The 15,305-nt window shown below is 35.7% G+C and overlaps 1 protein-coding gene across 1 annotated transcript; it reads right to left on the bottom strand.

Annotated features, from left to right (window-relative positions):
- Positions 1 to 13,302: 13,302 nt before the first annotated feature.
- Positions 13,303 to 14,832, bottom strand: LOC103956107 (methyl jasmonate esterase 1-like). The gene is made up of 3 exons (XM_009368051.3): positions 14,189 to 14,832; positions 13,761 to 13,889; positions 13,303 to 13,680 (listed from the first exon to the last, which is right to left on the bottom strand). The coding sequence occupies exons 1-3, from the start codon at positions 14,666 to 14,668 to the stop codon at positions 13,393 to 13,395; spliced, it is 897 nt and encodes a 298-aa protein (XP_009366326.2). The 5' UTR covers positions 14,669 to 14,832; the 3' UTR covers positions 13,303 to 13,392.
- Between the last annotated feature and the right edge of the window lie 473 nt (positions 14,833 to 15,305).

Below are 15,305 nucleotides of genomic sequence, written 5' to 3' on the forward strand. Positions count from 1 at the left end.
GACACGATCAGAGAATTAATAATTGACTCAGAAGTCAAAAGTCTCGATCAGAGAACTAATAATTTGCTCAAAAGTCAAAAGTCATTGTATTTAAGTTGAAAAGTAATCTTTCTTTCTCGTCAAAAGTTGAAAAGTATTCCAAAGAGGTGGGCGAAAAAATCTCTCCCTCTGAGAGACCTTCTCTCCTTTGTGAGAGTTTCCTTTCCCTTTTAGTGAGGGTCTTCAGCTTTTCCTCCTACTCCGGCGCCGACTCTGGCTTCGGCTGGAGTCGGTTGCCTCTTTTCCTTTTCTTCTTCTGTTTTCTTCTCCTTTCCCCTTCTCTACTCTGTTGTTCTCTTTTCCTTTTCTTCTTCTTTTCTCTTCTCTTGATGCTTTTCTTCCTCCTTCCTCTTCCTTCTTCCCTTCTATGTGTGATTGGCTTTCTCCGGGTTTTTCTGCCCATTTGTTCTGGTTATTCCCCCACTGCGACCTCCGATCTCACCTTTCATCGGTCTCGATCTGACAGTCCCACTTCCAACCTTCCTTTTTCTTCTTCTCTCTCACTTTTTTCCACCTCCATGACTCTACTCCAACCATTTTCTACCTTTTCCATTTGCTTCTGTCCTACATCATTCTCACACATGTTCAATTCTGCAACCATCTCTTCCACCCGCGTTGTGCGGTTTTCTAGGAAGGTGTGCAGAGCTTCGGCTCATATGGTGTACCCACCACCACCTTCCACTTGTATGTTGTTTTCGGCTTTGTTGCTGGGGGAAAGTTCTTTCCCTCTAGCTTCTTCCTTTGGTGGCTGCGGTTTCGATTTGTGTGGTGTACGGTGGAGGACGCTGGCGCCTTCTTCTTTGGGGCTGTGTTTGGTGCGATCTCTGGCCTGGGATACTGGATTGTGGTCGACGGCCGGTTCTTCGACGGCGGAGGAGGATGCTAGTCTTGTGGTGTTTTCTGTTTTGGGGCTTTCTCTCGGGTTGGGCTTTTGTTTAGTGTTGGGGGTTCACTTTTTGTTTTGTATTTTCTGTATATTTGCGCCCCTTTGTCTGTAATTGTGTTCTCTTGGTACTGAATCTCATTTATCCAAAAAAAAAAAAAAGTTGAAAAGTATTCCCAACTCAAATTTGCTAGAGAAGTAGTTTCCTATGTGGAGCCACATATTTGGTGCCAACAGGATCCTCTCCGGATCTTTTTGGTGAGGATCTTGGAGATACGTGAATCGTGTCCATTTATCTTACATAGTGCAATTAGTTTTGTTAGGTACCGTTTGTGTTTAATTTTAAATAAAATATTTAAAATGATTTATGACTGCATAATGTATGATGAATGGACACGATTCATGGATCCCTAGAATCCTGACAAAGAGGATATGACGAGGATCTTGATTCTATTTTGTGAAGAACCAAACGACGACGTATGTGAAACGATGTGTATGGTTTGTTTGAGTTTCAGAGAGAAGGATTGTTGTTTATCATTACATTAATATTGTCTTCACTTAAATACTCGTGTAATTAGTAAGTGTGAACGTTTTATATAAAAAACTTGAATGTAATTTAAAATGAAAGTAAAATAAGTTGTAATTGTTTTGCTTGTTCTTAATCCTATAACATTCCTCGTACATGGGTCCGCCTACATTGAATCATATGTAACGGAAATGAAATGAAATAGCCAAATAGGGCATGCTCAGCAAAACCTAAAGGGAGAGAGGGTAGCTTGGGACTTAGGGTTTCAAACCTGTCAATTACTAGGATGGACAAAATCCTTGGCTATTGGATAGCACAAGAATTTCCAACAGTGAGTGATAAATGAGCATTTAGGCGGAATTTCTATTGTACTTTCGGATATTTTATACCCTGATTAAAATTTTCAAATTATAAAATACTCGGAAACCGTAAAAAGTTTTCAAAGTTTAGGCAAGCAAAGAAAATTGGGTAAATTACACTTTCATACCTTAGATTTAGGGTCTATTTCAATTCCTTACAATATCTTCAAAACAATTCACTTTCATACCTTAAGTACTATTTTATTTCAAAATAATACCTCTGATACATTTTCCATCCATTTATCTATTAAATGTTGACGTGGCTGCCAAATGTCTGTCACGTGGCAAATAAAATAATTTTTTAATTTTTTTTAAAAAACCTGAATTTTCTCAAAAAAAGAAAAAAAAATTGAAAAAAAAAAAATGAAACCCACTCCCCTCTCCCCCCTCCCCCCAGCGACCCACATCCCTATCCCTAACCCAAAACCCAAAAAACTTGTTGCAGTAGCAAGCAAGAAGAAGAGGGAGGAAGAAGGAAGGAAAAAAAAAAACCCAAAAAACCCGCCCCCCTGGGGTTAGGATCTCGTGATTTTCAGTATGGGTGGGTTTTGAAAATACTTTGAGTTTGAGATAATTTTTGGATTGGTTTTGTGGTAGATCCACCTAATCTCGAGTGGAATTTTTGTGGGTGATGGGGGATGGGGGAAATGGGTGGCTTGAGTGGGACGAACTAGGGCTTTTTTTTGGGGTGGGGGGGGGGGGAAGGCACTGGTTTCAATATTTTTTTCTTTTTCTGAGAAAATTCAGGTTTTTTAAAAAAAATTAAGAAAATATTTTATTTACCACATGACAGACATTTGACAGCCACATGACATATATGTGGCAGCCACGTCAGCATTTAACAGATCAATGGATGGAAAATGTAACAGAGGTATCATTTTGAAATAAAATAGTACTTCAGGTATGAAAGTGAAATGTTTTAAAGATGTTGTAAGGAATTGAAATAGACCCCAAACCTGAGGTATGAAAGTGTAATTTACCCCTTTTTTTTTCAATTGTTTTTTCTTTTTTTGAGAAAATTTAGGTTTTTTAAAAAAAATTAAAAAATTATTTCATTTGCCACGTGGCAGACATTTGGCAACCACGTGGCAGACATTTGGCAGCCACATCAACATTTAGCAGATTAATGGATGGAAAATGTAACAGAGGTATTATTTTGAAATAAAATAATACTTAAGGTATGAAAGTCAAATGTTTTGAAGATGTTGTAAGGAATTGAAATAGACCCCAAACTTGAGGTATAAAAGTGTAATTTACCCAAGAAAATTTATCACTAACAAGTATGACGTACATATCTTGGTAATATGATGGAATCCTTGTGTACTATTACATAAAATGGGGTCCATGACCAAGGTCTCGTTAATCCATCTAAATATTTACTGTAAATCTCAATTTACTACCCTCAAGTTTCGTGGTTTTCAACATTTAGTACATAAAGTTTTTTTCATTCTAGAGTCATACCCAAAGTGTTAATTTTGGGACAGTCTCATACATCTGTTAGTCTAACTGTTAAGTCTTCCGTTAACTGATGACGTAACGCCCATGTGGACAATGACTGGGCCACGTGTCATTAAGAGGTCCACGTGGAAATTAAAATTATTTAATTAAATATTAAAAACTAAAAAAATAAAATCATTTAATATTTTTTTTTGCATGAGGGACCCACCCCTTATCTCCCTGACGTTTCTTCCCCGCTTTCATCTTCCCCCAACCTAGATCCTACCCTCCCTCTCTCTCATCCCCATCCGCACATTGAAGGTCGTGGGTTGAGGCTAGAATTTGTAGTGGCTGCAAGTGTGGATCTGGGAGTCGCGGGTTTGCAAAAGAGGTGTAGCTGTTGTTCAATTTTAAAGTGGCGAGAGAGACGAGATGCTGAAGGTTGCGGGTTGGTAGCTGCAAGTGTTAGGATTGCGACGAAGTTGTGAGTTGCTTGAGGGTTTGTTTATTTGACTTTGCAGAATGAGGGTTCCTAAGTACTGGATTCCTCAAATTTCTTAACCATGTTGTGACCTTTAGGGGATTGCAGAACCTCGAAGGAGAGACAACCATGTTTTGAAGTCATGGCTTCAACATTCTTGGTTCTTTGATTTATTGCCAGCACCACTGGGTTGCTGTTGAGACGCCGGTGTTGCAAGCTTGCCGGAGGGATCCCCTTTGAAACTGTTGACCATCCTCAACCCAAATCCCACCCTCCTTCTCTTTCATCCCCATCTTCACTACGCAGCGCAGATCTGCCTTTTTTTTTTAAATATTGAAGTGGGCCCATATTGACATGTGGCGCTCAATTATTGTTCACGTGGGCGCCACGTTATCAGTTAACAGAAGTCTTAATGGAAAACTTAACGAATGTATGAAATTGTCCCAAAATTAAGACTTGAGATATGACTCTAGGATGAAAAAAACTTCATGTACCAAATGTTGAAAACCACAAAACTTCAGGATAGTAAATAGAGATTAACCCAAATATTTATGTTACCAAGACTGATGTTTGCTGATTTTGTTCTCTATAGGACTTTGCGATTGGTGGCACGTTGCTGCATAAATAATTAGATTCCTTGCTTCGAAACCGCTATCCTCCTTACGCCAACTTAAGCCACCAACCAAATCAATTTCTACGTTCTTCTTGCATATGGTCTAATATCTTGGTAGATAGGATGTTAGGTTTCTATCCATGCATTTTGAGTTTGAAACTTCTCAATTCTTAAATTATTATAATAATTTCTTACTCTCTTCCTCTCTTTAATAATAATAAATATTTAAAAAAAAAGATAATTTTGCGTCCTTAAAACGGTGGTGCCAACTTGATTTGGTTGGACTACTAAATCCTAGTGTAGCTTGTACGTCGAGACTTCTAGAAAAATTATTAGATCTCCCCGACATAAAATTTAACTCTCCATATCAATAAAGAAATTATGATCTCTGGTGATGTCTATTGTTACTGGGATCACACAAGAAGATTTTTTATTTTTTAATTTTTTTTTACTCTCTTAGGCAAGTGAATTCGAAATAGAATGAAATGGGTTGACTGCAATCTTATTTACGACAACCAAAGGGTATCACTCAGGTTAATAGGTGTAACCCTCATAAGATGTGTAACTCTTTAATGTGAACTAATGCCTCTTTTTCTAGAGTCACGCTTTTTGACTAATAGGCGTATCACATTGATTATTTAATCATTCATAAGTAACAGTTTTTTCAATACAAGAGTTACATTGATAGTATCGTATCACCACATGAACCACAAAAAACCAAAAACAATACTTGGATCCAATTAGATATGGATGCGTGTCCAAATAATTGAATTGTAAACTCAAATTGGACATGTGTCCAAATCTAATTGAATGAAAGCATGATCGGTTGCTGAATTTTCAGCAGCCAAATATTGTTCAAAAACAAAATTCAACCAAATTCTTTTTGGGTAGTTATAAACAGGCATTTTATATTATTACTTTAAAATTTAGGTTTCCTTCTCCTTGTGAGCTAATGATTATTTGGACAGGTGTCAGTAGATACGAGGAATTTCTTTTGGACAGGTATCAGTTTAGAGTTCAAAGAGCTTGTAGCGATTATGTTACTCTTGTACTTTTCCTTATGTTTCTTGTAGGACTTTCTTTTGAGAGCCTACGGTCGTGTCACTCTAGTGAGGGTTGTGCCTTGTTGTACAGCTGTTGTAAATACTATGACAGACCATACCACCTTACCTAATATTGTCAATTTCAGTTCAGTATTTCTTATTTGTATTTCTTGGCACCCCTTAGAGTCGAGCATCACATTGATCCTAGATGTATATCGAGATGGGGCGTGACATGGAGACTGGAGGTAGGGTATGGATTTGAAGTCTGGAGACAAGGTTAGACGATGGATGTATTAGTTAGGGTTAGTGTAAAGCATAAAACGATGTTGTTTCAAGGTTTAGGTATTCAGCTCGGTTTACTGTCTTAACTTTTGAATTCGAAACCGAATTAATTAATAGAATTTGATTCGATTTGATTTCCCTAATTTTGTTAGGTTTTTTCATGGTTCATTTTTTTCCGTTTCAGTTAGTTTTTTTCAATTTGTAAACGGTATGTCGTGAGATGATACTTGATCGTTTCATACTATTTTTTTATTCACACTGAAGTTATCCGAACTCATATCCGATTTTGAATTTCCTTGCAAGGTATTTTGTTGGTTTATAATTGATTTCCAATTTTATTTAATATTGACTTGACTTTTCAGAGGTTGGAAACTTGTTCTCACGCCAACTTGACCCACCAACCAAATCGATTTCTTTTCAGACGTTGGAAACTTGCCCTTCTTTAGACGTACGGTGCTGCCAACTTCACTTGGCGACATTGTTAGGATGAGGAGTCAACTTTAATACTCTTTCCACCACAAACTTCTTTGTTTCTTGGATAACTTTTAGCCTCTGTTGGACTATTAGTTTTAGTGTAGCTTGTACGTAGACGGTTCTAGAAAAATTATTAAATCTCCCTGGCATAAAACCTAACTCTCCATACTAATAAAGAAATTATGATCTCCAGTGATGGCTGTTGTTAGACTGGGCGCAAGAAGATATATTTTGACTCTCTCTTGGGCAAGTGAACTGGAAATAGAAGGAACTGGTTGACTGCAATCTTATTTATAGACAACTAAAGGGGATCACTGCCTTGTTAAATGTTCGTGACCCTTTATTTAAGAGTTATATCTCTTGGTATATTTATTGTATCTCTTCAATGTGAATCAATATCTCATTTTCTATAGTCACGCCTCTTGTCTCATATGCATCTCATATGAATCATTTATTCATTCATAAGTAACAACTTTTTCATCACGAGAATCACATTGAAAGTACAATATTACCACACAAAATAAAAAAATTCAACCAAATTCCTTTTTGGATAGATATGAACATGGATTTTGTATTATTACTTTAAAATTTAGGTTTCATTCTCCTTGTGAGCTAATGATTATTTTGATTTATTTTCTAATACCCCTTAAACCATATATTTTCAACTGAAAGTAGATATGAAAATAATTATCTACGTACTCAATATATATATAGGGAATTGTTATTAGAACTCTAAAAATTTTATTTTACACTCCAAACTTTCTATATTAGGAAAGAAAAATATACTTGTGGGGAGTGTAGAATGAGATGAGAATTGTTATTAGCACTCAAAAAATCTCTTTCTGCACTTTCTATCTTATGAAAGAAAAATATAATTGTGAGGAGTGTAGAATAAGATTTTTGGAGTGTCGATAACACCTCCCCATATATATATATATATGTACTGAGATTTCGAAGGGTATACAGAGGAGCTTTATGTACTATTATTGGACAAAAATGATTGATACTAACTATTCTTGTTCTTAATAACTATAATGTACATGTGGCGATTGGTTGACATGTAGCAATTGGTTGTTATAAGGTGGTTGTATGGATCAAGTTAGTTAGAAATATGTGGGATTGTAAGAAATGATAGTTTAGTAATTTTGTCATTAGTTAGTTTACTATAAAAGTAAAGTGGTTAGACATTTGGGAATCATTTTGTAATTCATTCTTTCTATTCAATTGAATTTTTCTCTTCTCTTTCTCTAACATTTCTCAAAAATCCTTCAAACTTTTCATTGTTCATTACATTGTTATGATGGTATCATCGTCGGAAATGGTTCAACACCAGTTTCGATCCTGATTCTTCCGCTGCTATTGATATCGAGGGGTGCTGCAGAGGAGCAAAATTGGTACAATGGAGTGGTGCGATTTCTGCTGCTGTGTTGGTTGATTAAAGTGAAGATTGCTGGGAATTATTGGTTGCAAAGCTTTTTCTGGGTTGTTAGCTATTTCTACAATCATCTCAGGTGTTCTCGTTTCTTTATTCTAATTCATTACTTGAATTCGAAGATTATAGTTGGTTTCTCAAGATGTTGATTTAGGATGTTTTTGATTGATCTATGATATTTCTGTTGATTTGGATGATTCTGATAATCTGCATATATTGATATGGATGTGTTGAGATAAGAAGTTTTTTAGTCAAGAAAGTGTCATTCCTTCTAAATCAAGAAAGTCATCTTCCTTCAAGAAAGTGTCAGTCTTTCTTCTTAAAATCATAGCGTTATTCTCTGCATATAATTGGAATAAGTGATTAGTTGTTGTTTGTGAAAATAGTCATGACTACTCCAAATTTTAAAGTGGAAGGAGTATTGGGTATGCTTACTATAAAGCTAAGAGATGATAATTTTGCCAAATGGGCATTTCAGTTTCATTTTGTTCTAAGAGGTTACAAATTGTTTGGTCACTTTGACTGATGAGGCAATAGAATATGTTATTGGGTGTATGACTGCTCATGAAGCATGGACAAATCTTGTTGATAGATATGCTTATGTTTCAAAGTCTAAGGTTAATCATCTTCAGACAGAGTTGCACACAATTAAGAAAGGAACTGATTCTATTAACAAGTATCTGCTGAAATTAAAAGGAATTATAAAGCAATTAACTGCAGCAGGTGAATCTGTATCTAATAAAGACATCATGATTGTTGGACTTGCTGGTCTACCTAAAGAATATGTAGTCATTCGAACTGTAATCTTGGCTAGGGAGTTGTCTATTACCATGAAGGAATTTAGAGCATAACTTTTAGGGGCTGAGAAAGAAATTTAGGGAGAAATGAATGTGCTGTCACAAAGCATGTTTGCAATGTTTGTTCAAGGCTCTAGTTTTAAATCTAGTTATGCATCATGTTCTAACTTTGAGAATCACAGCCATATACCTGATAGTACTGGTGGTACAATCATTATTGTGCCATATGGATCTTCATCTCAGTTTCAAGACGACTCTTATGTTCCTTCTCAACTGGCTCAACATGTTCCACAACAATTTTATCTTGCTCATCCTCAGCTTCATGCACCATATTTCCCTTTATCTAATCAATTTCCTAGTGAATCTTATGACTTTGGGTTTGTTGGAAATTCAAGTGATCATAATGGATTAAGTTCAAAGTCTAATGTGGGAACTTAGTTTGGGTCTAGACCTTCAAATGAAAATCAATATAGCGAAAATAACTTCATAAACAACAATAATTTTAGGGGAAAATGCTATAATTCTGGTAGTTCATCTAACTACTACTCAGGGGGTTCAAGGCAAAATGGAAATAACACTTGGTCTGGTAATACTAATACCAAAACTACTTTAGTAATTGAATGTCAAATTTGCAACAAAATAGGACATACTGCAGCTAATTGTTACCACAGGAACCCTTCTTCAACTACTGGGTTTATTGTTGAATGCCAGATTTTTGGAAAAATGGGGCACTCAACTCTTGACTGTTATCAAAGAAGTAACTATTCCTTTCAAGGTCAGCCTTCACCTTCATCATTGACTGCTATGAATGCTCAACAGACTACACAATTCATTCCTTAAGACTCTTGGAATGTTGATTTTGGTGCATCCTATCATATGACTGTTGACATCAGTTCTTTGCCTCAAGTAACACCATTTGAGGGCTCTGAGAAAATAACAATTGGAAATGGTATTGGTTTACCAATACATAATGTGGGTTCCAATACATTACAAACCAACTTTCATTCTCTTGTTCTGAGTAAAGTCTTACATGTCCCACATATTGCTAGGAGTTTATTATCCGTGAAACAACTTTGTAATGACAATAAAAGCTGGTTTATATATGATGAGTCTGAATTTTTTGTGTAGGACAAGAGGACAAGGGAAATAGTGTATCAAGGAAAGAGATATTCTATAAAATTGTTCCAAATTTTAGTGATCAAGCGTACAAGAGGGTTGAAGTGTACTGCGAGTAATCCAGTAGCTTATGTAGGAAAAGTAATAAAGTTTGATGTCTGGCACCAGAGGTTGAGGCACTCTTCTCCAGAAAGTTTGTCATCAATGTTACAACAATCTAGTGTTACACCTTGTGTAGAAAACAAAAATAATGTCTGTATTCCATGTATCTAAGGAAAGATGTCTAGAATCCCATCTCCATTTGAAAAAGTACACACTAATATTTGGGGTCATTCTCTTGTGAGATCCTTAGAATGATATTGGTATTATGTAACATTGATTGATGAATATACCAGATATGTATGGATTTTTTCCATGAGCAATAAATTAGATGTATTTGCAATTTTTGTGAGATTCTGTAATTTTGTTCTTACACAGTTTAGGATACATATTAAGTCTTTACAAATAGATGCGGGAAGGGAGTACATTAGTAAAAGCTTTACTTCCTTTCTTGCAAGCAAATGGATTGTTCAGTTAATCTTATGCCCTTACACTTTACAACATAATGGATTGGCGAAGAGAAAACATAGACATATAGTTGAAGTTGCAATCATGTTGCTTAATGTTGCTAGTTTGTCATTTGAATTTTGGTATTTTGCTTGTGCAATAGGATGCCTTGCAAAACACTTTCAATGAGTTTTCCTTATATGTTGATGTACAAAAAGGCTCCAAACTTGCAATCATTGAAGACTTTTGGTTCTGCGGTATTTCCTTGGTTAAGACCCTATAATGCAAATAAGCTAAAACCTAGGTATGTTATGTGTATTTTTCTGGGATATTCGATGGGGTATAAAGGTGTTATCTGCTTCAACATACAAACTAGAAAATGTATTATTTCTAGACATCTGGTATTTGATGAATCTAGTTTCCCTAGTAAATTGTTTAAATCACAATTTGTGACAGTATCAAATAGCCAAGAACCTCAGCATTCCCTACCAGTTTTTTTTATAATTCCCATTCCTCAAAGTCAATTAAGCACAAGGCATGTAGATCACCCAGTTCCTTTGTCTAACTCTACAATACCATCATATACATCATCTGAGATTTCTGGTTCAAATCAATATGGCTCACATTTGTCTGGGGTAAATGATCAGCATCAAAATTGCACTTAAGGTTTTGATATTTCATCAACATCAAGTTCTCATGTTCATGATAGTTAATCAACATCTAGTTCTCAAATTCAAGACTCAACATCAGATTTTGGCTATACTTTTTCCACTCCAAATGATACAACTTTGTTGCTCCTTGTCTTAAATCCTGCACAGCTGCAGGTAGTTCTTCCATTCTCTGCTTCTTCTTGTAATATTGATTCAGTACATTTTGGGTTAAGAGATCATGGTATCTAAACTAGACTACAAACTAGTGCAATTACAAGAAAAAACTATGCTAGGTTTCTGGCATTACTACCTGAGTTATCATCATTCCAACTCATCAATACATTTTCTGATACTCAAGTATCTGATCAATCTCATGCTGGTTTTTCCTTCTTGGATGATATAACTGATGTAGAGGAGCCTAAGACTTTCAAATGTGCTTCCAATAAAGTTGAATGGCAAATAACTATGTAGGAGGAATTCAATGCTTTAAAAGCTCAGGGAACATGGCTTTTGGTACCACCTCTATCGAATTTGACTGTAATTGGAGTAAGTGGGTTTATAAGGTTAAAAAGAACCCAAATGGTTCTATATCAAGATTTAAAGCTCGATTAGTTGCATAAGGGTATACTCAAGAACAAGGTCTTGATTATTCTGAGACATTTAACCCAATGGTCAGGCATACCACAATTAGAATTATCCTTGCATTGGTAGCACATTTTTGTCGGTCTTTGAGACAATTTGACATTAAGAATGCATTTCTACATGGGGACCTTGAGGAATTAGTTTATATGAAGCAGCCTCAAGGATTTGTGGATTCTGAACATCCTAATCATGTTTGCAGGTTGGTGAAGTCACTTTATGGGTTAAAACAAGCCCCAAGGGCATGGATTTCAAAGTTCACTAGTTATCTTCTAGCTTTTGGTTTTTCAACCATCACTTTCAGACACAAGTTTGTTTGTTAAAGTTGATAACAGTGATATTGTTCTACTTCTGCTCTATGTTGATGATATAATCCTCACTGGGTCAAGTCCAACTAAAATTCAGTAAGTGATCAATAACCTGGCAAAGGTGTTTGACCTTAAAGACATGGGTAAACTCACTTATTTTCTTGGTTACATGTTCAATACACTGTTGATGGATCTATGTTCATACATCAGTTTAAGTATGCTAAAGAATTATTGAAGAAAACTGGTATGGAAACCTGCAAACTAGCATTAACTTCATCCAAACCTCACAATCAAATACTTGCATATAAAGGAAGTTTATTATCTGATCCAAGTCACTTTAGGAGTATTGTGGGAGCTCTCCAATACCTCACGTTTACAAGACCAAATCTTGCACACTTTGTCAATATGGTGTGTCAATATATAACACAATCTACAGATGCTCATTTTCACTTAGTGAAAATAATACTCAGATATGTGCAAGGGACCATAAACTATGGTTTACACTATACAAAGAGCACAAATCTCAAGTCACTACCTATTCAGACTCTGATTGGGCATCATATATCAATAGTGGAATGTCTATTTCACGTTTTGTAGTGTATCTGGGATCCAATCTAATGTCATGGTAGTCAAAGAAACAAACAATTGTCTCGAGGAGTTCAACATAAGCTGAATACAAAGCATTAGCTTATTGTGCAGCTGCTGTATTTTGGATCCGATCTGTGTTCAAAGACATTCATAAGTTCTTATCATAACCATACTTCATTGTGACAATTTGTCAGCTTTGGCATTAAGTTCCAATCTTGTGAACATCTTGACACGGATTACCATTTCGTTCGAGAAAAAGTACAAAAGGGAGATATAAGTGTGCACTACATTCCAACAGAAGATCAAGTTGCAAATGTTTTTACCATAGGTCTACACAGTCTAGTATTTCTCAAGCATTGTAGACACCTTGGTTTAACTATAATGTACATGTGGCAATTGGTTGTTATAAGGTGGTTGTATGGGTCAAGTTAGTTAGAAATAGGTAGGATTGTAAGAAAGGGTAGTTTAGTAATTTTGTCATTAGTTAGTTTACTATAAAAGTAAAATGGTTAGGCATTTGGGAATCATCTTATAATTCATTCATTGTATTCAATTGAGTTTTTCTCTTCTCTCTCTAACAATTTTCAGAAATCCTTCAAACTTTTCTTTATTCTTTACACAGTTATGAGTTCACACATAAAATTGATATGAGATTTACATGTAATACTTTATGCTTTTTTTAATAGAGTGATAACATTAATGGATTAAATAGTTAGTTATTATGAGAAAGTGACATCAGTAGAGTTTAAACTTATACTAGAGTGCATAGTCAGATTTACATAAAGTACTTCATGCCTCTTGAGCTACTGTTCATGGACCCATATAATTATACGACAACTAATGAAAATGGCTTGAAAACTTTGTGTTTTAACTATAAGGAAAAAATAATGGTCAAGTGAATAGTACCAGAATTGATTTTTTAGTGTAAAAATGTGATTTTTCGTTAAAGTGAACAATACCGTGAGCTTTTCGATATAATTCCCAATAATTATTAGTACTTATTACTTTAAAAAAACAATCTCACTTATTTGGATAATAGTATAACACTTGTGGTACACTTTTTTTCTTTTTGGTTACAGTGGCTGCGGGTTGAAAATAGTAACTTTCTTTAATTTATTCATCTAATTATACATACATATGTTACATGTGGTGCATTGGACGCAAGCTAGTATGCCTGAATTAACCATGTCTGTGTTTATGATATTTCTCAGCGATATTTTGGAGATGGAAGAACAACTCCACGGGTTTAGAGAGCATGACCATGTGATCAGAACCGTTTATCACTTTCACTTCATTTGGCGGATTGTTCTTGATCGTAAACTTTTGCACATCCAACACAATCGTATGGTCTTGGAGGGACACAATGAATACTCTAGGAACTGATCCATATTTCTCTTTCGTGAGCTTTATTACATCATAATTGTACAGAGGAACAAATCTCACCAACAATAACCCTAAGGTTAAATCCTGCACATTATATCAATCACCAGCCAATAGGGTTAATAGAGCAGAATACGGTTCCGATTCAATTAACTACTAAGACTTACATATGGTGGTGAGAGCTGGTACAAGCTTGTCGCCAAGTCTTTAGGCCCAAAGATAAAGGAGGTTGCAGGGTTGTTGGTTCCGTTGTCATATCTGAATTGAGAGTCCTTAAAGTCAAATCTTTTGGTAGCCTATACATTTTTTAAAGAAAATTAGTTGTTAGTTACTCTTATCTCATTGATCGGTAGAATGCGGACAACAATGAACAAGATGTACGACATGTGTACAAACAAGGTGCCTCTCAAATAAGTTCGTGGAGGAAACCCTCAACACAGCGATATAGTTATACCATACTTATTCATCACATTTCTTGATTCACAAGATACGATGAACAAGGTACGGCATATGGTGAATTTCAATTCATAGTAGTAAAGCACTACAAAGAAGACATATAGCACAACCCAATCTATGTCGGTGTGAAGTTCATTACCTCTGCAAATATAGTTGAGAAATTAAGAGTAGGACCAGACATGATAGCTGTGACATACACCGCAGCAGAAATTTTCTGAGAGAACCTCTCCATGAAGATAGATATGACGGCACCACCATAGCTGTGAGCCACAAGGATAACCTTTTCCTTTGGTGGTAGAGAAACCATGAGCCTTGTCAAAGGCTCGACAAATTCCGATAACGAAGGGTGTTGCTCTACCTGAATCGGGTTGATCCCGGATGCTCCCAAGTCTAGAGCTGTGACACGGTGACCTGAGTACTTCAAGAGAGTGGCCACCTTATACCAGCTCCATGCTCCAAGACAACCTCCATGTATCAACACAAAATGTTTTGGACTTTGAGTTTGGTTGTGAATGTTGGGGAGCGGGGATGGCGTTGAGGTACTAGCTTTTGCTAAGCAAATAAATAAAAGGAAAAACAAAAGGAGCTTCTCTGTCATGTTCTTCATTTTCTGCATCATTAACTCTCAATTTCTTTGATTTGGTTCGCATCTCTCATCTCGTCTTTACTTTTATATGTATAAATCAACCAGAGAACAAAGCATGGACTCAAGAGTCAGGAGTCTCGATTAGAGAACAAATAATGGAGGCAAATTCTCTGCCCTCCCACTTCCCGTGTTCTCCTGTTTTGTGTAGTCACGGTTAAGCCACGTCAACATTTTATAATATTTTTTTTATAGAGATAATAAGACAAAAAGGAATAGTAATATAAAATGTTAACGGAGCTTAACCGTGACCATACAAACAGAAGGATACGGAAGGACATGGAAAATAAGAGGGCAGAGAATCTGCCTCCACAAATAATTGGCTCGAACGTCTATGTGGTCAAGAACAAAAGTCAAAGTCTATATGTATTTAAAGTTGAAAAGTATTCCCAACTCTAATTTGCTAGATAAGCAATTTGCTAACTTAAAGCCACATATAAAAGTCAAAGTCTTTACTTTTATATGTAGAAATCAACCAGAGAACAAAGCATTGACTCAAAAGTCAAGAGTCTCGATTAGAGAACAAATAATTGGCTCAAACGTCTATATGGTGGGGAACAAAAGTCAAAGTCTATTTGTATTTAAAGTTGAAAAGTATTCCCAACTCTAATTT

This window comes from the organism of the source record quoted next, unplaced genomic scaffold (assembly GCF_019419815.1).
Source record: "Pyrus x bretschneideri cultivar Hongxiangsu unplaced genomic scaffold, Pyrus_bretschneideri_v1 Contig8, whole genome shotgun sequence".
NCBI lineage: Eukaryota > Viridiplantae > Streptophyta > Magnoliopsida > Rosales > Rosaceae > Pyrus > Pyrus x bretschneideri.

Bases quoted from the DNA above. Each gene is read 5' to 3' on its own strand.
- LOC103956107 (XM_009368051.3), bottom strand. From the start codon at position 14,668: ATGATGCAGAAAATGAAGAACATGACAGAGAAGCTCCTTTTGTTTTTC. The intron at 13,890-14,188 runs GTAATGAACTTC...AAAAATGTATAG, and splicing joins TCTCAACTATATTTGCAGAG to GCTACCAAAAGATTTGACTT. The intron at 13,681-13,760 runs GTAAGTCTTAGT...TATAATGTGCAG, and splicing joins ACCAGCTCTCACCACCATAT to GATTTAACCTTAGGGTTATT.